The 15,693-nt window shown below is 37.1% G+C and overlaps 1 protein-coding gene across 1 annotated transcript; it reads right to left on the bottom strand.

The window, feature by feature from the left end:
- Positions 1 to 7,241: 7,241 nt before the first annotated feature.
- LOC113304169 (F-box protein At3g07870-like) lies at positions 7,242 to 7,982 on the bottom strand. The gene has a single exon (XM_026553227.1). It carries the CDS (start codon positions 7,980 to 7,982, stop codon positions 7,242 to 7,244), a length of 741 nt encoding a protein of 246 aa, XP_026409012.1.
- Between the last annotated feature and the right edge of the window lie 7,711 nt (positions 7,983 to 15,693).

Here is a 15,693-nt window from a genome sequence, read left to right as displayed (position 1 = left end):
CCATGATTTCATGACTTACATTTTAATTCACACTAGATTGCAGGCCTTTAAGAGAGTTTTAGCAAATGGAATGGATCATAGATGTTTGATTTTAAGGACAAAAACCAATCTGCCACTGACCTTTTCCGATGCAAGTCGATGTACAAATTTCGCGGGGCTCGCATTTTCTTTCGCTTTTTTACCTCTAGGAAGAAGAAAGAGAAACAGAACAAACTACCGAAATCTATACGCAGACAGCGGACTTCTGTCGACGTCTATTGCAGTTCTAATAAAGATAGGAGGACCACTCCAGAAACGGTCTTCTCTGGAAGAAACACTCCTTTTTTCCATTAGATCAACCACAGAGTTTCCATCTCTATAAATATTTGATGCAATTCACTGCACACAGCCTCCAGGGAACGAGGTTATGTGCGAATTAGTCATGTATGATAAGAAGTGAGTCACATTTACACCAAAATTCAGCCATATCTGAAGTAGTGATGTTAAGGATACCAGTTTACCCTTTAAATGATTGGAGCGTTTCTCGCTTTACTAGGAACACCAAGATATGGTAGACCTAGAAGTTCCCTGAATTCATTTTTGATAGAGCTTTCCAGGTTCAGCAGTGAGCTTAACCAAGGAAGTACGTACAAGCCAGTCGTAAAGAAATGAAGGTATGTTCAAAACGAATTTTATTCCGCAAATCCCAAATGGTCCAGCAACAACTGACAACTGAAATCAGCAGTAACTGTTGAACTTGCAAAGACTTTCGATAGTTTTTGACACCACGAACAAGTTCCCACATTGAGTTCAGGTTAAGATCCAGCGCCACAAAGATTGAGCATAGGCACAGTTGAAGAACAAATGTTGTGTAGTCTCACAGAAACGATGTGAGGCACACAAAAGGCAACTGGACACCAGATTCAGACCAGAAGTTGGCGAATTTCATCTGTAACAGTTTAATTATGAAGTATCTTCCAAACTATCCACTCCTGTCTACGAGGCAAACAAGCTTCCCACAATTGAATGAAAACGACATCAGTTCCAAAATGAATCTCGTAAAGAACCTTTCCAATGAGATATTCCCGTTAAAATTTGCAAAGTCGTCTTCATGAAAGCAGCGTAGTTAAGACTAGCAATGGATCGAATGTTGAGGCCACCCTCTGCAAAAGGTAAGCAAACTGTTTTCCACGCGACAGTAACATTCTTGCGAATATCAATATCCCCCAACCAAATAAAGTGTTTGAATGCCGGCCTTGGGCCATTCATACACGCAGAAGCTATACAATGAAGAACTTGTTGGTAGGTCGGTCAAGGACTAGATTAGGAAATCTAGTTGGTTAAGGAAACCAAGTACTTGTGTCCTAAGTATAGAAGTTTAAGAGGTTTGTCTCTTAGAGCTAAGTTAGGAAACCATATACTTGTAGGAAAGTAATCCTTGTTAAGGAATGTGTCCACTCCTATTGATGTGTATAAATAGCCATAGAGAGAACTAGAGAAAACACACCAAAACTAGAAAGAGTTCTCTTCTTCTTTGCTTGAGCTTTGTGTATTCCAACCTATATGGTGATATATAAAATTGCTATTCCTTCCCGAGGATTCAACCTCGTTAAATACTTGTTCATCTTGTGTGTGTGATTGTGTTCTTGGCGATATTGAGATACCTCGTAGTAGTGCAAACCTAAACGCTTCCGCAGGCTTTGGCGCAATAATTGGTATCAGAGCAAGGAGACGCTCTTGGATACGGGTACTCGAATTGCAGTTGAAGTGAAGGTATTTTTTTTCTTTTCTGAAGATTGCTTGAGGTAATACAAATCTCAAAGGTTCTGTTTTTTATCTATATTTGGTTGTTTGTGAACAATGGTTGACGGGGACAAAGATCCGAAAAATCCTTTAGGAGAACATTCGGATTCCACAAATAAAGATAAAGAAACAAAAGAAGAAATACTTCATTCACATAGATCACAACTCAAGGTAGAAAAGTTTTCAGGAACCAATAACTTTGGTTTATGGAGAACTGACGTAATGGATGCTCTTGTTCATCTTGACCTAAGAGAAGCTCTAGAAGGTCAGCCAGTGGAGATGTCTGAAAAGCAGTGGAACAAGATGAATAAATTATTTCTTGCTTCGATACGAGGGTGTTTAGCAATTACAGTAAGAGTTAATTATCAGCACGAGACTTCAGCTAAGGATCTCTGGGAAAAGATAGAGAAGGAATACCTAGTGAAGAACGTGGCCAATAAGATACATCTTAAAAGGAATTTGTATCGCTATAACATGAAGAGAGGTGCAACCCTAACCGAGCACCTAGATTCATATAATAAACTTCTTGCTGAGTTGGTTAACTACGATGAGATAATCGACGACGAGGAACAAGCTTTGTGTATGATAAACTCTCTTCCTGAAAAGTATGAACCCGTGATTAAAGCATTAATGCACAGCAAAGATAAGATAACATACGCTGAGGTCACTACAGCATTGCGTAGTGAGGAGTTCAGGAAGATGGAGCGTGAAGACCTTGCAAGTGAACCTAATAATGATGTGCTTCTTGCAAGAGGTCATTCAACAGACAGGAGAAGGAAGACTGGTGGTTATGGTAAAGGTAGAGGACGTTCTAAGAGTAGAACGCGACTGCGGAAAGATGAGTGTACTTGGTTCCATGACTTTGGTCATTGGGATAAGGATTGTACCAAGCGTAAGTCGAGAAAAGGAGATAACGGTAATACCGAGGTGAACATTGCTAAAGGTAATGAAGAATCAGATGATGCTTCTGATTTCTCACTGACTGTGGCACCATCAGCTTGTGCTATTACAGATGGTACATGGGTATTAGATACTGGAGCAACATATCATATATGTCCATATCGGGACTGATTCTCAAGTTTTGAAGAGCTTGATGGAGAAGTACGCATGGGAAACAATCATACCTGCAGGGTGATTGGGATTGGTAGTGTTCGTATCAAGATACATGATGAGATGGTTAGAGAGCTGAAGGAGGTAAGATTTGTACCTGCCATAAAGAAGAATCTGATTTCACTCGGAACTTTAGAAGCTAAGGCTATAAGATAGTCGCTGAAAATGGTGTTCTAAAGGTAATATCTGGATCTATGGTAATCATGAAGGGCACACGTCATCATAACTTGTATTACTTGATTAGGAGTACAACAACAGGGGATGTGTCTATTTTTGAACAAATCGAGAGAGCAGCTACCGAGAAGACGAAGCTGTGGCACATGAGACTTGCACATCCAGGTGAGAAGTCGTTGCATAAGTTGATTCAACAAGACTTGTTGAAATGTGATATTGCCTGCAAGTTAGCATTTTGTGAACATTGTGTTAAGGGAAAGAAAACAAAAACAAGCTTTGGCACAGCTATCTGCAACACTAGTGGAGTTCTTGACTATGTTCACTCACATATTTGGGGTCCTTCCAAGAATGCATCATTTGGAGGGAAATATTGGTTTGTGACGTTCATTGATGATTATTCTAGGCGTGTATGGGTGTACACCATGAGGCATAAGGATGAATTCCTAGAAATATCTGTGAGGTGGAAAAAGGCAACTGTGAATCAAACTGGCAGAAAGATCAAAGTACTACACTCGGACAATGGTGGAGAGTACAAGAGTGATCGGTTCTTGCAAGTATGTCAGAATGAGGGGATAAAGAGGCACTTCACAGTTAAGAAGACACCGCAACAGAATGGGGTGGCTGAACGCATTAATCGTATTTTGCTGGAGAAGGTACGATGTATGTTATCTAATGCTAGATTAGGTAAGGCGTTTTGGGCTGAGGCAGTTACGCATGCGTGCTTCCTCATTAATAGGTTGCCATCAGCTGCATTAGCAGGTAAAACTCCTATGGAGAAGTGGTTTGGTAAACCAGCTTATGATTATGACTCAATTCATATTTTTGGTCGTCCTGCGTGGTATCATGTTAGTGAAAACAAGCTTGATAGCCGTGCTGTAAAAGGAATCTTTGTGGGTATAAAGAGTGGAGTAAAAGGGTTCAAGATTTGGAATCCAGTTGAGAAGAAGATAGTCATGAGTAGAGATTTCACATTTGATGAGTTGTCTATGGTAAAGTCTTGGGGTTCTCGGCAGGTGGAGGACAGAAGCACCAGTACTAGTGAGCCTTTGCAGCAGGTGGAGATTGATGCAACTCCACCAATTCCATTTAAGTATGTATCTGTTCAGAATACTTCCGAAGACATTGGATCTGAAAGAGAGGTAACTACTGAAGTTCCAAATGATAGTGACACTGTTGAGGAAGAGGAACAAGAGTCAGTAGAAGATATAAAAGCTACGGTCACGGATGACATAACAACCAGCAAACCGAGAAGATCAACCAGGAAACCTGGTTGGATGAATGATTACATTGCTTATGCATTACCAGTTGTTGAAGATGGTACTCCTACTTCCTATTTAGAAGATGTACGCAGTGTAGAGTGTAAACAATGGGAAGGTGCAATGCAGGACGAGATGGAGTCTCTTTACAAGAATGGAACATGGATTCTTGTGAAGCTTCCGAACGGTAAGAAGGACATAGGGTGCAAGTGGGTATATGCTAAGAAAGAAGGATCTTCGGTGAATCAAGTACGCTACAAGGCAAGGTTAGCTGCAAAAGGTTATGCCCAAAGAGAAGGGATTGACTATAATGAGGTGTTCTATCCGGTGGTAAAACATTCATCAATCCGTATTTTGTTGGCCTTGGTAGCACAATATGATTTATACCTAGTTCAGCTAGATGTTAAGACGACGTTCTTACATGGTTATCTAGAAGAGGAGATATATATGACTCAGCCGAGTGGGTTCAAGGTTGCTGGAAAAGAAGATTGTGTATGCAAGCTGAAAAAATCGTTGTATGGGCTGAAGCGGTCTCCAAGACAGTGGTACAAGCGATTTGATCAGTTTATGATTTTCCAAACATACACAAGAAGTCACAATGACCATTGTGTATACTTTAAGAAGCTACGTGATGGGTCTTTCATATAGTTGCTATTGTATGTCGATGATATGCTGACTGCATCGAATAAAAAGAAAGAGATCGATAATTTGAAGTGCAAGTTGTCATCTGAGTTTGAGATGAAAGATCTGGGAGAGGCTAAGAATATTCTTGGTATGGAGATTCAACGTGACAGATAGAAGGTTAGAGTTTGTTTGTCTCAAAAGGCATATTTAAAGAAAGTGTTACAGAAGTTTGGTGTCTACGAAGGAACTAAATCTGTAAGTACTCCCCTTGATGCTTATTTTAAGTTGAATGCTCGTATGTCTCCCACTACTGTAGAAGAGAGAAAGTATATGGGTCAAGTCCCATATGCTGAGGCTGTTGGTAGCTTGATGTATACGATGGTATGGACAAGGCCGGACATTTCACATGCAGTTAGTATGGTCAGCCGTTATATGCATTGTCCTGGTAAGAGACATTGGCATGCTCTGAAATGGATTTTGAGGTATCTTTATGGTATAGTTGATGTTGAGTTGGAGTTTGTGAAGGATAGAAGTAACAATCAGTTGTGTGTTGGGTATGTGTATTATGACTATGCTGGTGATTTGGACAAGAGACGTTCAACTACAGGGTATGTATTTACTATAGCAGGGGCACCAGTAAGTTGGATATCAATCTTGCAGTCTACTGTGGCGCTTTCAACTACGGAGGTGGAGTATATGGAAGTGACTGAGGCATTTAAGGAGGCTATATGGTTATAAGGTTTACTAAATGACTTAGGAGGTGTACAAGACCAACTTCCTGTGCATTGTGATAGTCTAAGTGCAATTTATTTGTCTAAGAATCAAGTGCATCATGCTAGAACCAAACATGTAGACGTACGGTTTCACTTTCTGAGAGAAATTCTTGAAGAAGACGACATTGCACTTGTGAAGATCGATACCAAAGAAAATCCAACTGATATGTTGACTAAAGCAGTATCTGGGATCAAATTTCGACATTGTTCGAAATTGATCCATATCCTTCCGGTTTGGATAAAGGCCCTTTTTGGGTAGAGGTTCTTAGGAACCTGGTGGAGGTCTTCTAGCAAGGCCATTTGAGAGAACTACGGTCGGGTTTGATTCCTATTGAGGATACGTAGGCAGCCAGTGATGGTTCAATCGACGTTGGAAGATGGAGGTGATTTTATCTATTGATCGTCTCATGCATGAATGCATGATCCGAGGTGGAGAATTGTTGGTTGGTCGGTCAAGGACTAGGTTAGGAAATCTAGTTGGTTAAGGAAACCAAGTACTTGTGTCCTAAGTATAGAAGCTTAAGAGGTTTGTCTCTTAGAGCTAAGTTAGGAAACCATGTACTTGTAGGAAAGTAATCCTTGTTAAGAAATGTGTCTACTCCTATTGATGTGTATAAATAGCCATAGAGAGAACTAGAGACAACACCAGAACTAGAAAGAGTTCTCTTCTTCTTTGCTTGAGCTTTGTGTATTCCAACCTATACGGTGATATATAAAATTGCTATTCCTTCCCGAGAATTCAACCTCGTTAAATACTTGTTCTTCTTGTGTGTGATTGTGTTCTTGGCGATATTGAGATACCTCATAGTAGTGCAAATCTAAACGCTTCCGCAGGCTTTGGCGCAACGGAAATCAATATTATAGCTAGCCCATTAATCGAATAGGGACTCCCAAGATAACGGAAAGGCAAAGAACCCATTGGGATGTTATGCTTGCACAAAAACCATGACACAACTTTCTTTTTATTTCAAGTCTACATTTAAGACTAATACTTCCGTTCTTGATACCTTCCCCCAAATAGTACGCGCACACGGAGTATTTTTCTTCAGCGGCATCTCCTGAACTCGAACAGTGTCTAACTGGAATAAACTTGGATTTGAGCGATCATATTGAAGCGAGCGAGAAAAAGGGGATTGCATTAAGAAGAGAAATATACACAAAAACACAAAAAACAACAAGCAAGTGAGAAGAAAGAAAACTACACAGGGACATTATTAAGCTAAGGCCACAAAGAGGAGGTTCCAAGAGGAGATGCCGAAACCAAGTGGAAGGCACTTGATGAGGCACCATATGTTAGAGTATGCTGCATTTGTTTCAGTGGGAGAACAAAATAGATTTATCATCTTCTCTTGGATTTCTCTCGTGATACTCGTCAAACAAAATGGGAAGGAGGGAGTTTGCTCGCACACATAAAATTTATCTTCTTCTCTTGGATTATGGAATCGCTTCAGCAATCACCCTCGGACTATCATCCCAGAGTTTTCTTAGTGTTGTATTTTCCGAGTAATAAAAGACACTTCTATTATGCGACATTAGTATTTTCCGAGTAATAAAAGACACTTCTATTATGCGACATTAGAACTTGATTGCTTTTTGTAACCGCAAACGGCGTATATCTTACGGCATAGCTGCATGGTATACTAAATGTCTTCCTCCAACTCCACACGTACTTGAACTCATGCTGCTTTTTAATGTACTTTTTCTTTTTCTCTAATATGTGAATAAATCTGTCTTCTTTTCCTGCATCATCCGTATGAACAACACACATATACCCTCCCAACAATTTAAGAAAAGTATCGGGACAACTGTAATACGAAACTGTTGGGAATAGTGTTGGTAATGAGATCAATTCAAACTTCTCTTCTGCTAAGTCGAAATCTACGATTTGCTTATCGTGCTTCTCAAACCAATGAAGGGTTCCATTAGCACAAACACCGGCCTCTGGACTTAAACGGAGATCAACTCTTCCTATATCTCTCCACCCACGACCACTACCCAAAGTGTATACTTGAACATAGCTGCAACAATTATGAGAAATGAAAAACTCACGAAAGATTCTAACAACTTTATACTCATTCGTGGAATGATGGTAACCAAATCCACAACTAAAATAACCCTCCACCGGTTTGAAGAAGTTGAATGTCGGAAGATAAACATATTCCCCGGTGATGGGATTGCTGATGTAGATGGGATCATAATAGTACCCAAAAGCGGACTTGCACAGTGCCAAGTAACAAACCAAGCCATTGCATGAACCAACCATGTCAGACAAAGGAGTGTGAAGTTAATTTGTCGATAATCAATAATATTTCCTTGGTCTCCAAGGGAGCACGACTTAACGGAGTAAGTCTTGGAAACCAAGTATTCCATATTTAGGAAACCGTAGTATTCCATATTTAGGAAACTGGTGAAAACTTTGTCACCGAGCATTATACTTGACATCCAAGTATTGATAAAGTATATATAGGAGTGATCTCTTTTGAGGAAAGGTATGGAATCGACAATACAGTTGTGAGGGATTCCATCCCACCTCTTGGGGTGGTAATCTTATGAAGAGATTTCATGGTGAGTCTAAGGTTTCTTCCTGAGAATTAAGGAAACACAACGGAATTGTGCAGGGTCAAGAGAGAAAGGTGAGGCTATCATGAGTGTTTCTTGTATCTAGCGTGAGGTTACAACAAGAAGAGTGTTCTTCAAGGGTTGTATGTAATCACATCAATGGGGCTGTGATGCTAGGTAACAAGATAGTGGTTGAGCCAAGTTTGAGCCAAGGTTGTCTTCTATCATGATTGTAATGATAGAGAGACATAAGTGGATAACATAGGAAGGTGTACTTGTAATTGTTCTTCGGGGATTTTCATGATAATGAAAAGGATCATCATCCAAGTGGACGTAGGCACGTTGCCGAACCACTATAAATCTCGTGTCGTGGTATGCTTTTATTGTTTACTTGTTAATTGTTTTATGCTTGTTTTCTTTGCTATATCTATATTTGGGTTGTTCGTATGTATGTTTGATAGAGCACCAGACGTAAGTAGTCGACCGTTACCAGAGAGAAAACCCCAACAATTGGTATCAGAGCCATGGTTGTCTCGGTACGGTCGACTTGGAAGAATACTCGATGATTCAAGTGTTTGATCGTGTGAAGTTAGAGATGGCATCGAAACAAGCGGAGATTTCGAAAAATAGTTTGATGAAGGAGATTAACGGAAATAAGATTCTTTGGACTCTTAAGTTCAAGTGAAATACGGGGATTCAGTGCGGTCCTTCAACAAGGCATTGAAAGGGGAATACCGTAGAGATTTTGGAAGGATGTTAATCGGGAAGAACGTGATTTGCAGGAGTGTTGTTTCTTTAGAAGCGACAATGTTCATCGTTTTCGATTCAGAGAAGGTAGTCTGTTAACGTACTTCTTAAAAATTTCAGTAAGTTAATGAAGTGACTGAATGGATGAGGGAGAAGTTGTTTAGGGCAAAGAGCAAGCTGCTACTACTATGTTATTTTAGATATATATGATAATACGCCGATACAGTTGAATGTGATTGGGTTAAAGAGTGGTATATCTAAACAACGGGGGATTTGGAAATAATAATCCAGATGTAAAAGATTATCCAAGGCGAGGTCTGGATATGTTACCGATGTAACTAGAAGAAAGATTTTCCGAAGCTTAAAGCCAAGGAGAATTGTGATCAAGTACGGATTTGTAGAAGGTTCTTGTAGCGTCCCCAAAGCTAGCAGATGACTAATCCAAGAGATTAAATAAATACAGAGGCACTAAGAATCTAAATCATATACTTAAGCATTCAATTAAGAAATCTGCTACAAAACTTAACCCAAAAACTAGCCCCGCTCAGGAATCTAGATATACAAGAACTCCTCTCAAATGATACATGTACAATAGTCATTTGGTTTACAAATAAAATATCCAACATAATACACATAACATAAGTTAATCAACTAACGAAGTCAACACTTGAAGCTTTCGCTGCGCAACTTTGATCTGTCTCTGAAACCGAAAGTGCGAATGGGTGAGCACATCATCCCTAAAAGGGATGCCCAACAGGAATAACATCTAACTTTCAAGTAATCATAAACAAAAGTTTAAAAACAATACATGTTTTTTTCCGAAGCATTGAACAGTGACTAAGTCACTGAAATAGACATATATGTATATGGAACAAACTCCTTCTTTCAAACAATGTATAAATTCATGCTAACCACACTCAATAGCTCTTGATATCACCAATACCACGATGACCCACTCTAAGCATAAAAGCTGAATTCATGTAGATATAATTGTGAAGGAGCGTATCCTATATACTACAAGTGGAAATTCTCATTTCCCATAACAATTCATAATGACAAACAAAACATTACAAGTACTTTCCAAATTGTGGAAAGATTCACAGAATAAACAGAGTTATCATAATGCAATTTAAACAAAGCATGGAATGCAAGGACAGACAATGCATGAGTTTGATAAGCATAAACTTTGTAAAAGCAACAATAATGGTTCCAAAAGAGTCAAATGTATTCCCACCTCTTTTGATGACAAGCCACGCCTACCTCAAGATCCACAATCCACTGGTTCATCTTTTGAATCAATTGTTGTTAATATAGACTAACTGTTAATCACACAATAAGTCTAAGAATCTAGCCAAAAGGCTCACACATGAATCATACAAGTCTTTCTGATGATTCTAGGCCCATTTAAGGTTCTACATCTTTTATTTATCTAACTTTAGCATAGCTAAGATTTACTAATTGAATTGGGTTGGTTCTATAGTCTACTAGATAAGTCTTGTGAATATCTAAAACTATGTAGAAGAAGCAAAAGGTTAATTCGGACCATAAGGGTCCAAATATGGTCTAAGCCCAAGTTCACTAAACTGACCCCTTAATCTAAGGCCCAGTCCAACTAAGTCAACTAACGTTCAAAGTGACGGTCAAGGATCAACTAACAGTTAACGTCCAAGGCCGAGTCAAAGTCCAGAGTCAAATAGTCAAAGTCTAAAGTCTAAATCGGTCAACTGAGTCAAACATGACTCAACTCTGGTTAATAAGGGTAACTCGACTTAGTCAGACAGAAATGAACTAAGTCAGACTGAATCTGTTCAGTCAGACAGGCAAAAGGTTCATCTTACACAACTGTAGCTCTAAATCTACAACCTAACTCAAGTTCAATTTCAAACTAATAATACATCCATTGAATCATTCAAGAAAATTTCAAATAGAATCACAAAGATAACAACCTACCTGCAATTCAACGGTTCCAAGCTTTCACTCTTCCTAAATATAATACATCTCCACTATAAGCAACCTCTACCAATCCCTAAACACCAACCACCTGAACCAACCTACAATCTTGATTCAACTACTAACTGCAATGCCACAGCTACAGTCAAACTTCAACAACCTAAACCTACATCTCCATTTCACTGACACCAATTCTTTGGTCTCTTAATCCATTCTTGTAACCTCATTTCAGCCACCAAAGTTGTGACCTCACCCTTACAATAACATCTTCAACTTAAATCAACACAATTAGTCCAACAACCCTATAATAATCTGCAACAATCAAACATATATGCAACCCCATCATTTGTAGTTCAACTGCCTTACCACCGGTATCATTTACTACTGTCATCTGAGCTAGTAAAGCTCTGTAAAATTCTAAGCATTCATCTACATATATCATTACAATACCACCATATTTCACTTGAGAGTCTCAATCTCACCTTCATAACTCAGCTTCACTATTTTAGAACCACTACCTGCAATTATACCTCCACCAGATACTCGATTTCCATTTCCACAAAGTCCCAAACACAAACAACACCACAACCTCATCTTCTCCACTCAGCACCACCCGTCTTCATCATTCTCTGGTCACAGAACACTAATTCTGAACCACCAACAATACATTCATTCCTTCCATTCAATTCTCAACACAACCACCTACATAATTCAGTACCAACAATACCTCCAACTTCACATTATTGCAAATGTAATTTATGAGACTCAAACCAATACAATCCACCTCCTGTAACTTTTGATTCCCAAATCACCAACATAAGACAATTCCCAGTAACTCAAAATAAAAACCAACTTCATTCCATACCCAACTAAGACCTTAATTCCATCATCAACTACATATATTCAATCAATGAAACTACATAACTTCACCAATTAATTCAGAAGAATAATTACCTCGGAAGGATTCCTCTCAAGCAATTCAATTTAGCTTCTTCTTCTTTCTTGGACTTGATTCAGCAATTCATCTCAAAACTGAACAACCCAACAATTCGATTCTATCTTTGATTTACGGAGAAACCCTAATTTCAATTTTGGGAAGAACACATGAACCCTAATCATCTTCAATCTCGAATTAAAACTCAAGACATCAATTAAACTCTTTCATTCAATCAACACATCCTCTAACTTCTTCTTATTCATCGCTCAAATCGAACTCCAATTCAATTTTCTGAAAACCCCTACTCGATCTTAATCATCATATCATCATCTCTCCTTCTCCTCATGATTTAAACAACAACCCCTCAGTTATTCCTACGTCAATAACTCAAAACCATCTTCAATTTCTCATTAATCTTCAATCAAATTCAAAACTTATATACCCTAACTTCTAATTCACTTCCTCATTCGATTCTGAATCAATCACGAACACCAACACCATCACCACTAACTAATGTACTATCTTCTCCACCTTCTATCAATCACAGAACAACCATTTTACCATTCAATTTACCAGAGGCTACGGACAGAGAAGAAGAGAAGAAGAAGAAGAAAGAAAGAATAAAAGGAAAAGAAATGAATGATTCCCTCGATCTGGTGTGGATGATAAGACCAAAGGATTTACTAGGACACCACTTGCTTTGATAAGGAATCCACAACGTGTCTGTCTTGCAATAAAAGCATTTATTCGAGAAATGACAATTTTACCCTTCGTACTCATCCAATGATCTTTTCTTCGCATGGTATCCGAATGACACGTTCGAGTATCCCAATTCGCACAACTTTTCGAGATCCAAACAGTGGTACTAGTTTCGTATCTAAATCGTTCTTAGATTAATTTCTATTAATTAACGTTCGTGTTAAACTAATCGAGTCATTAGCGGCTAAATCGTCTCTAGTCTAATAGCGTTGACGAGCTTGAGGGTCTTTACATTCTCCCCACCTTATTCATTTTCGTCCTCGAAAATCACTCCATCCTTCTGATCTTGAAAAACTCCCTAACTTATAAATTTATCCCATCTCTTGTCTCTGCGCAAATAACATAAAACCAAGAACAAACCTATATGGATTTTCTACAACTAAATTTGTAGCTCTAAGTTCAACTATGTTGATTTAAGTTCTATCAAATTGGGAAGTCCAAGTTCCTTACACTAATATTTATTTTATGACATACCTGTCTCTAATTACAAGGGGGAATCCTACGAATCTTTTTAAGTGAATTTATAATTATCGGTTTCCTACAAAATTATACCAAACTTCTATGATCGGTCATCTCTGAATGCAGTTTCCCTGTCAAGGTTGGCCAAGCCCAACAATGTCTTCCTACGAACAGAGAAAACACAACCTTCACTATTCCCCAGTGCTGGATTAATTAAGCGCTAACTTATTATGACTAACTAATTTTCTAAATTTATTATAACTGATTTGACTTAAAAATTTTACTTCATAAATTATATACATAATTCGCAACATTTTAAACCATTTAATCATCGGAATTCATCTTATCTTTTTTTGATTATTTTTATTATAAATTCTATTGTTATTATCATTTACGTAATCTAAATTTGATTTTATGTCAATTTATAATATGTGATAGTTTAACTTTACTAAAATACCATATATAGATCTTCCAAATATAATCTACCATAAATTTCTTGCTAGCCTAATTATTCAAATACTATTATCAACTGTATTATTATTCTCATTACTCTTAAGTTGATAGTCCAGTTGGTACACTAAGCCTTAATCTTCTAAATATAACTCTATATTCACCTAAAGATTGACACCATAGATTTTATTTATTCACATTGAATCTATATACTATATCTTGTTAAATATTAGCGTCAGTAATTCAATATGATATAAATTTGAGTCTGCATAAAATTATACTATATCTTAATAGTCTTTAGATTTTGCTATTAATATAAAGTACCCTATTAATATATGAATTTATTTTATTTTAATCTACTATTACATCCGAAAACTATTATTACTACTTCATGTATATCTTTAAAAAGTCATCTATTAGACTAAAAATAATTTCGTTAAAAAATGACTAACAAGTTGAGTCTTTTTATTTTATGCATTATATCCTCACCTTCTTACGTCTAACGCCTAATAAGTATTATATTAACTATTTGGTTTAGACGAAAAACATATATCTCTAACTTGTAATTAGTTTAATTTATAAAACTAAATCGTAAATAAGCCCTATCAAATTCCCATAACTATTTACTCATAATTATTATTTTATTGATATATATCTTTAGTGAGATTTTAGTTAACTTAAGTTCAATATGATACTAATTGAGGATGCTAACACTACTTTATTAAAATTATTATCATTTATAACTATTATTATCATATTTTGATTATTATCATTGATGGTTGAACTATTATTCTAACTACTCTTACAAAAATTATTGAATCCCAGAAATATTGTTAACATTTATGTAATTATAAACTGTTGATTCTACATATAAGTCAACGTATTTTATAAGTTTCTATGCGACTTTTAAGATTTATCAATCATACTAATCTCATTATTTTGTAGTATTGGATTGTGTACCTGTTCACACATTTTAGACTAATTATTCTCTAGTCCTTATTAGCTAAAGTTATTGGTGTACACTACAATTTTTACTTCATTACATAAACAAACAATCAAACAAACTAATCAACAATCAAATAAATCTTTTAATTATGGATATCTTTTAGTGATTAAGATTTATCTCACAAACCCAACTCAGTTCTTAACTAATCTAGTTCACTAACTGGAACTGGATAATCCTATTGTTTCCCGTATAAGATCTAATAGTGAGCTCTGATACCAACACTGTAGCGCACCCAAAGCTAGCAGCTGACTAATCCAAGAGATTAACTAAATACAGAGGCACTAAGAATCTAAATCATATACTTAAGCATTCAATTAAGAAATCTGCTACAAAACTTAACCCAAAAACTAGCCCCGCACAGGAATCTAAATATACAAGAACTCCTCTCAAATGATACATGTATAATAATCATTTGGTTTACAAATAGAATATACAACATAATACACATAGCAGAAGTTAATCAACTAACAAAGTCAACGCTTGAAGCTTTCGCTGCGTAACTCTGATCTGTCTCTGAAACTGAAAGTGGGAATGGGTGAGCACATCATCCCTAAAAGTGGTGCCCAACAAGAATAAAATCTAACTTTCAAGTAATCATAAGCAAGAGTTTAAAAAAAATACATGTTTTTCCGAAGCATTGAACATTGACTAAGTCACTGAAATAAACATACATGTATACGGAACAAACTCCTTCTTTCAAACAATGTATAATATTCGTGCTAACCACACTCAATAGATATTGATATCACCAAGACCATGATGACCCACTCTAAGCATAAAAGCTGAATTCATGTAGATATAATTGTGAAGGAGCGTATCCTATATACTACAAGTGGAAATTCTCATTTCCCATAACAATTCATAATGACAAACAAAACATTACAAGTCCTTTCCAAATTGTGGAAAGATTCACATAATAAAAAAGAATTATCATAATGCAATTTAAACAAAGCATGGAATGCAAGGACAGACAATGCATGAGTTTGATAAGCATAAACTTTTGTAAAAGCAACAATAATGGTTACAAAAGAGTCAAATGTATTCCCACCTCTTTTGATGACAAGCCACGCCTACCTCGAGATCCACGATCCACTGGTTCATCTTTTG

Source organism: Papaver somniferum, chromosome 8 (assembly GCF_003573695.1).
Source record: "Papaver somniferum cultivar HN1 chromosome 8, ASM357369v1, whole genome shotgun sequence".
Lineage (NCBI taxonomy): Eukaryota > Viridiplantae > Streptophyta > Magnoliopsida > Ranunculales > Papaveraceae > Papaver > Papaver somniferum.
Note: the sequence above shows the minus strand (reverse complement) of the source record. Positions and strands in the feature narration are given on the sequence as shown.

Bases quoted from the DNA above. Each gene is read 5' to 3' on its own strand.
- LOC113304169 (XM_026553227.1), bottom strand. From the start codon at position 7,982: ATGGTTGGTTCATGCAATGGCTTGGTTTGTTACTTGGCACTGTGCAAG.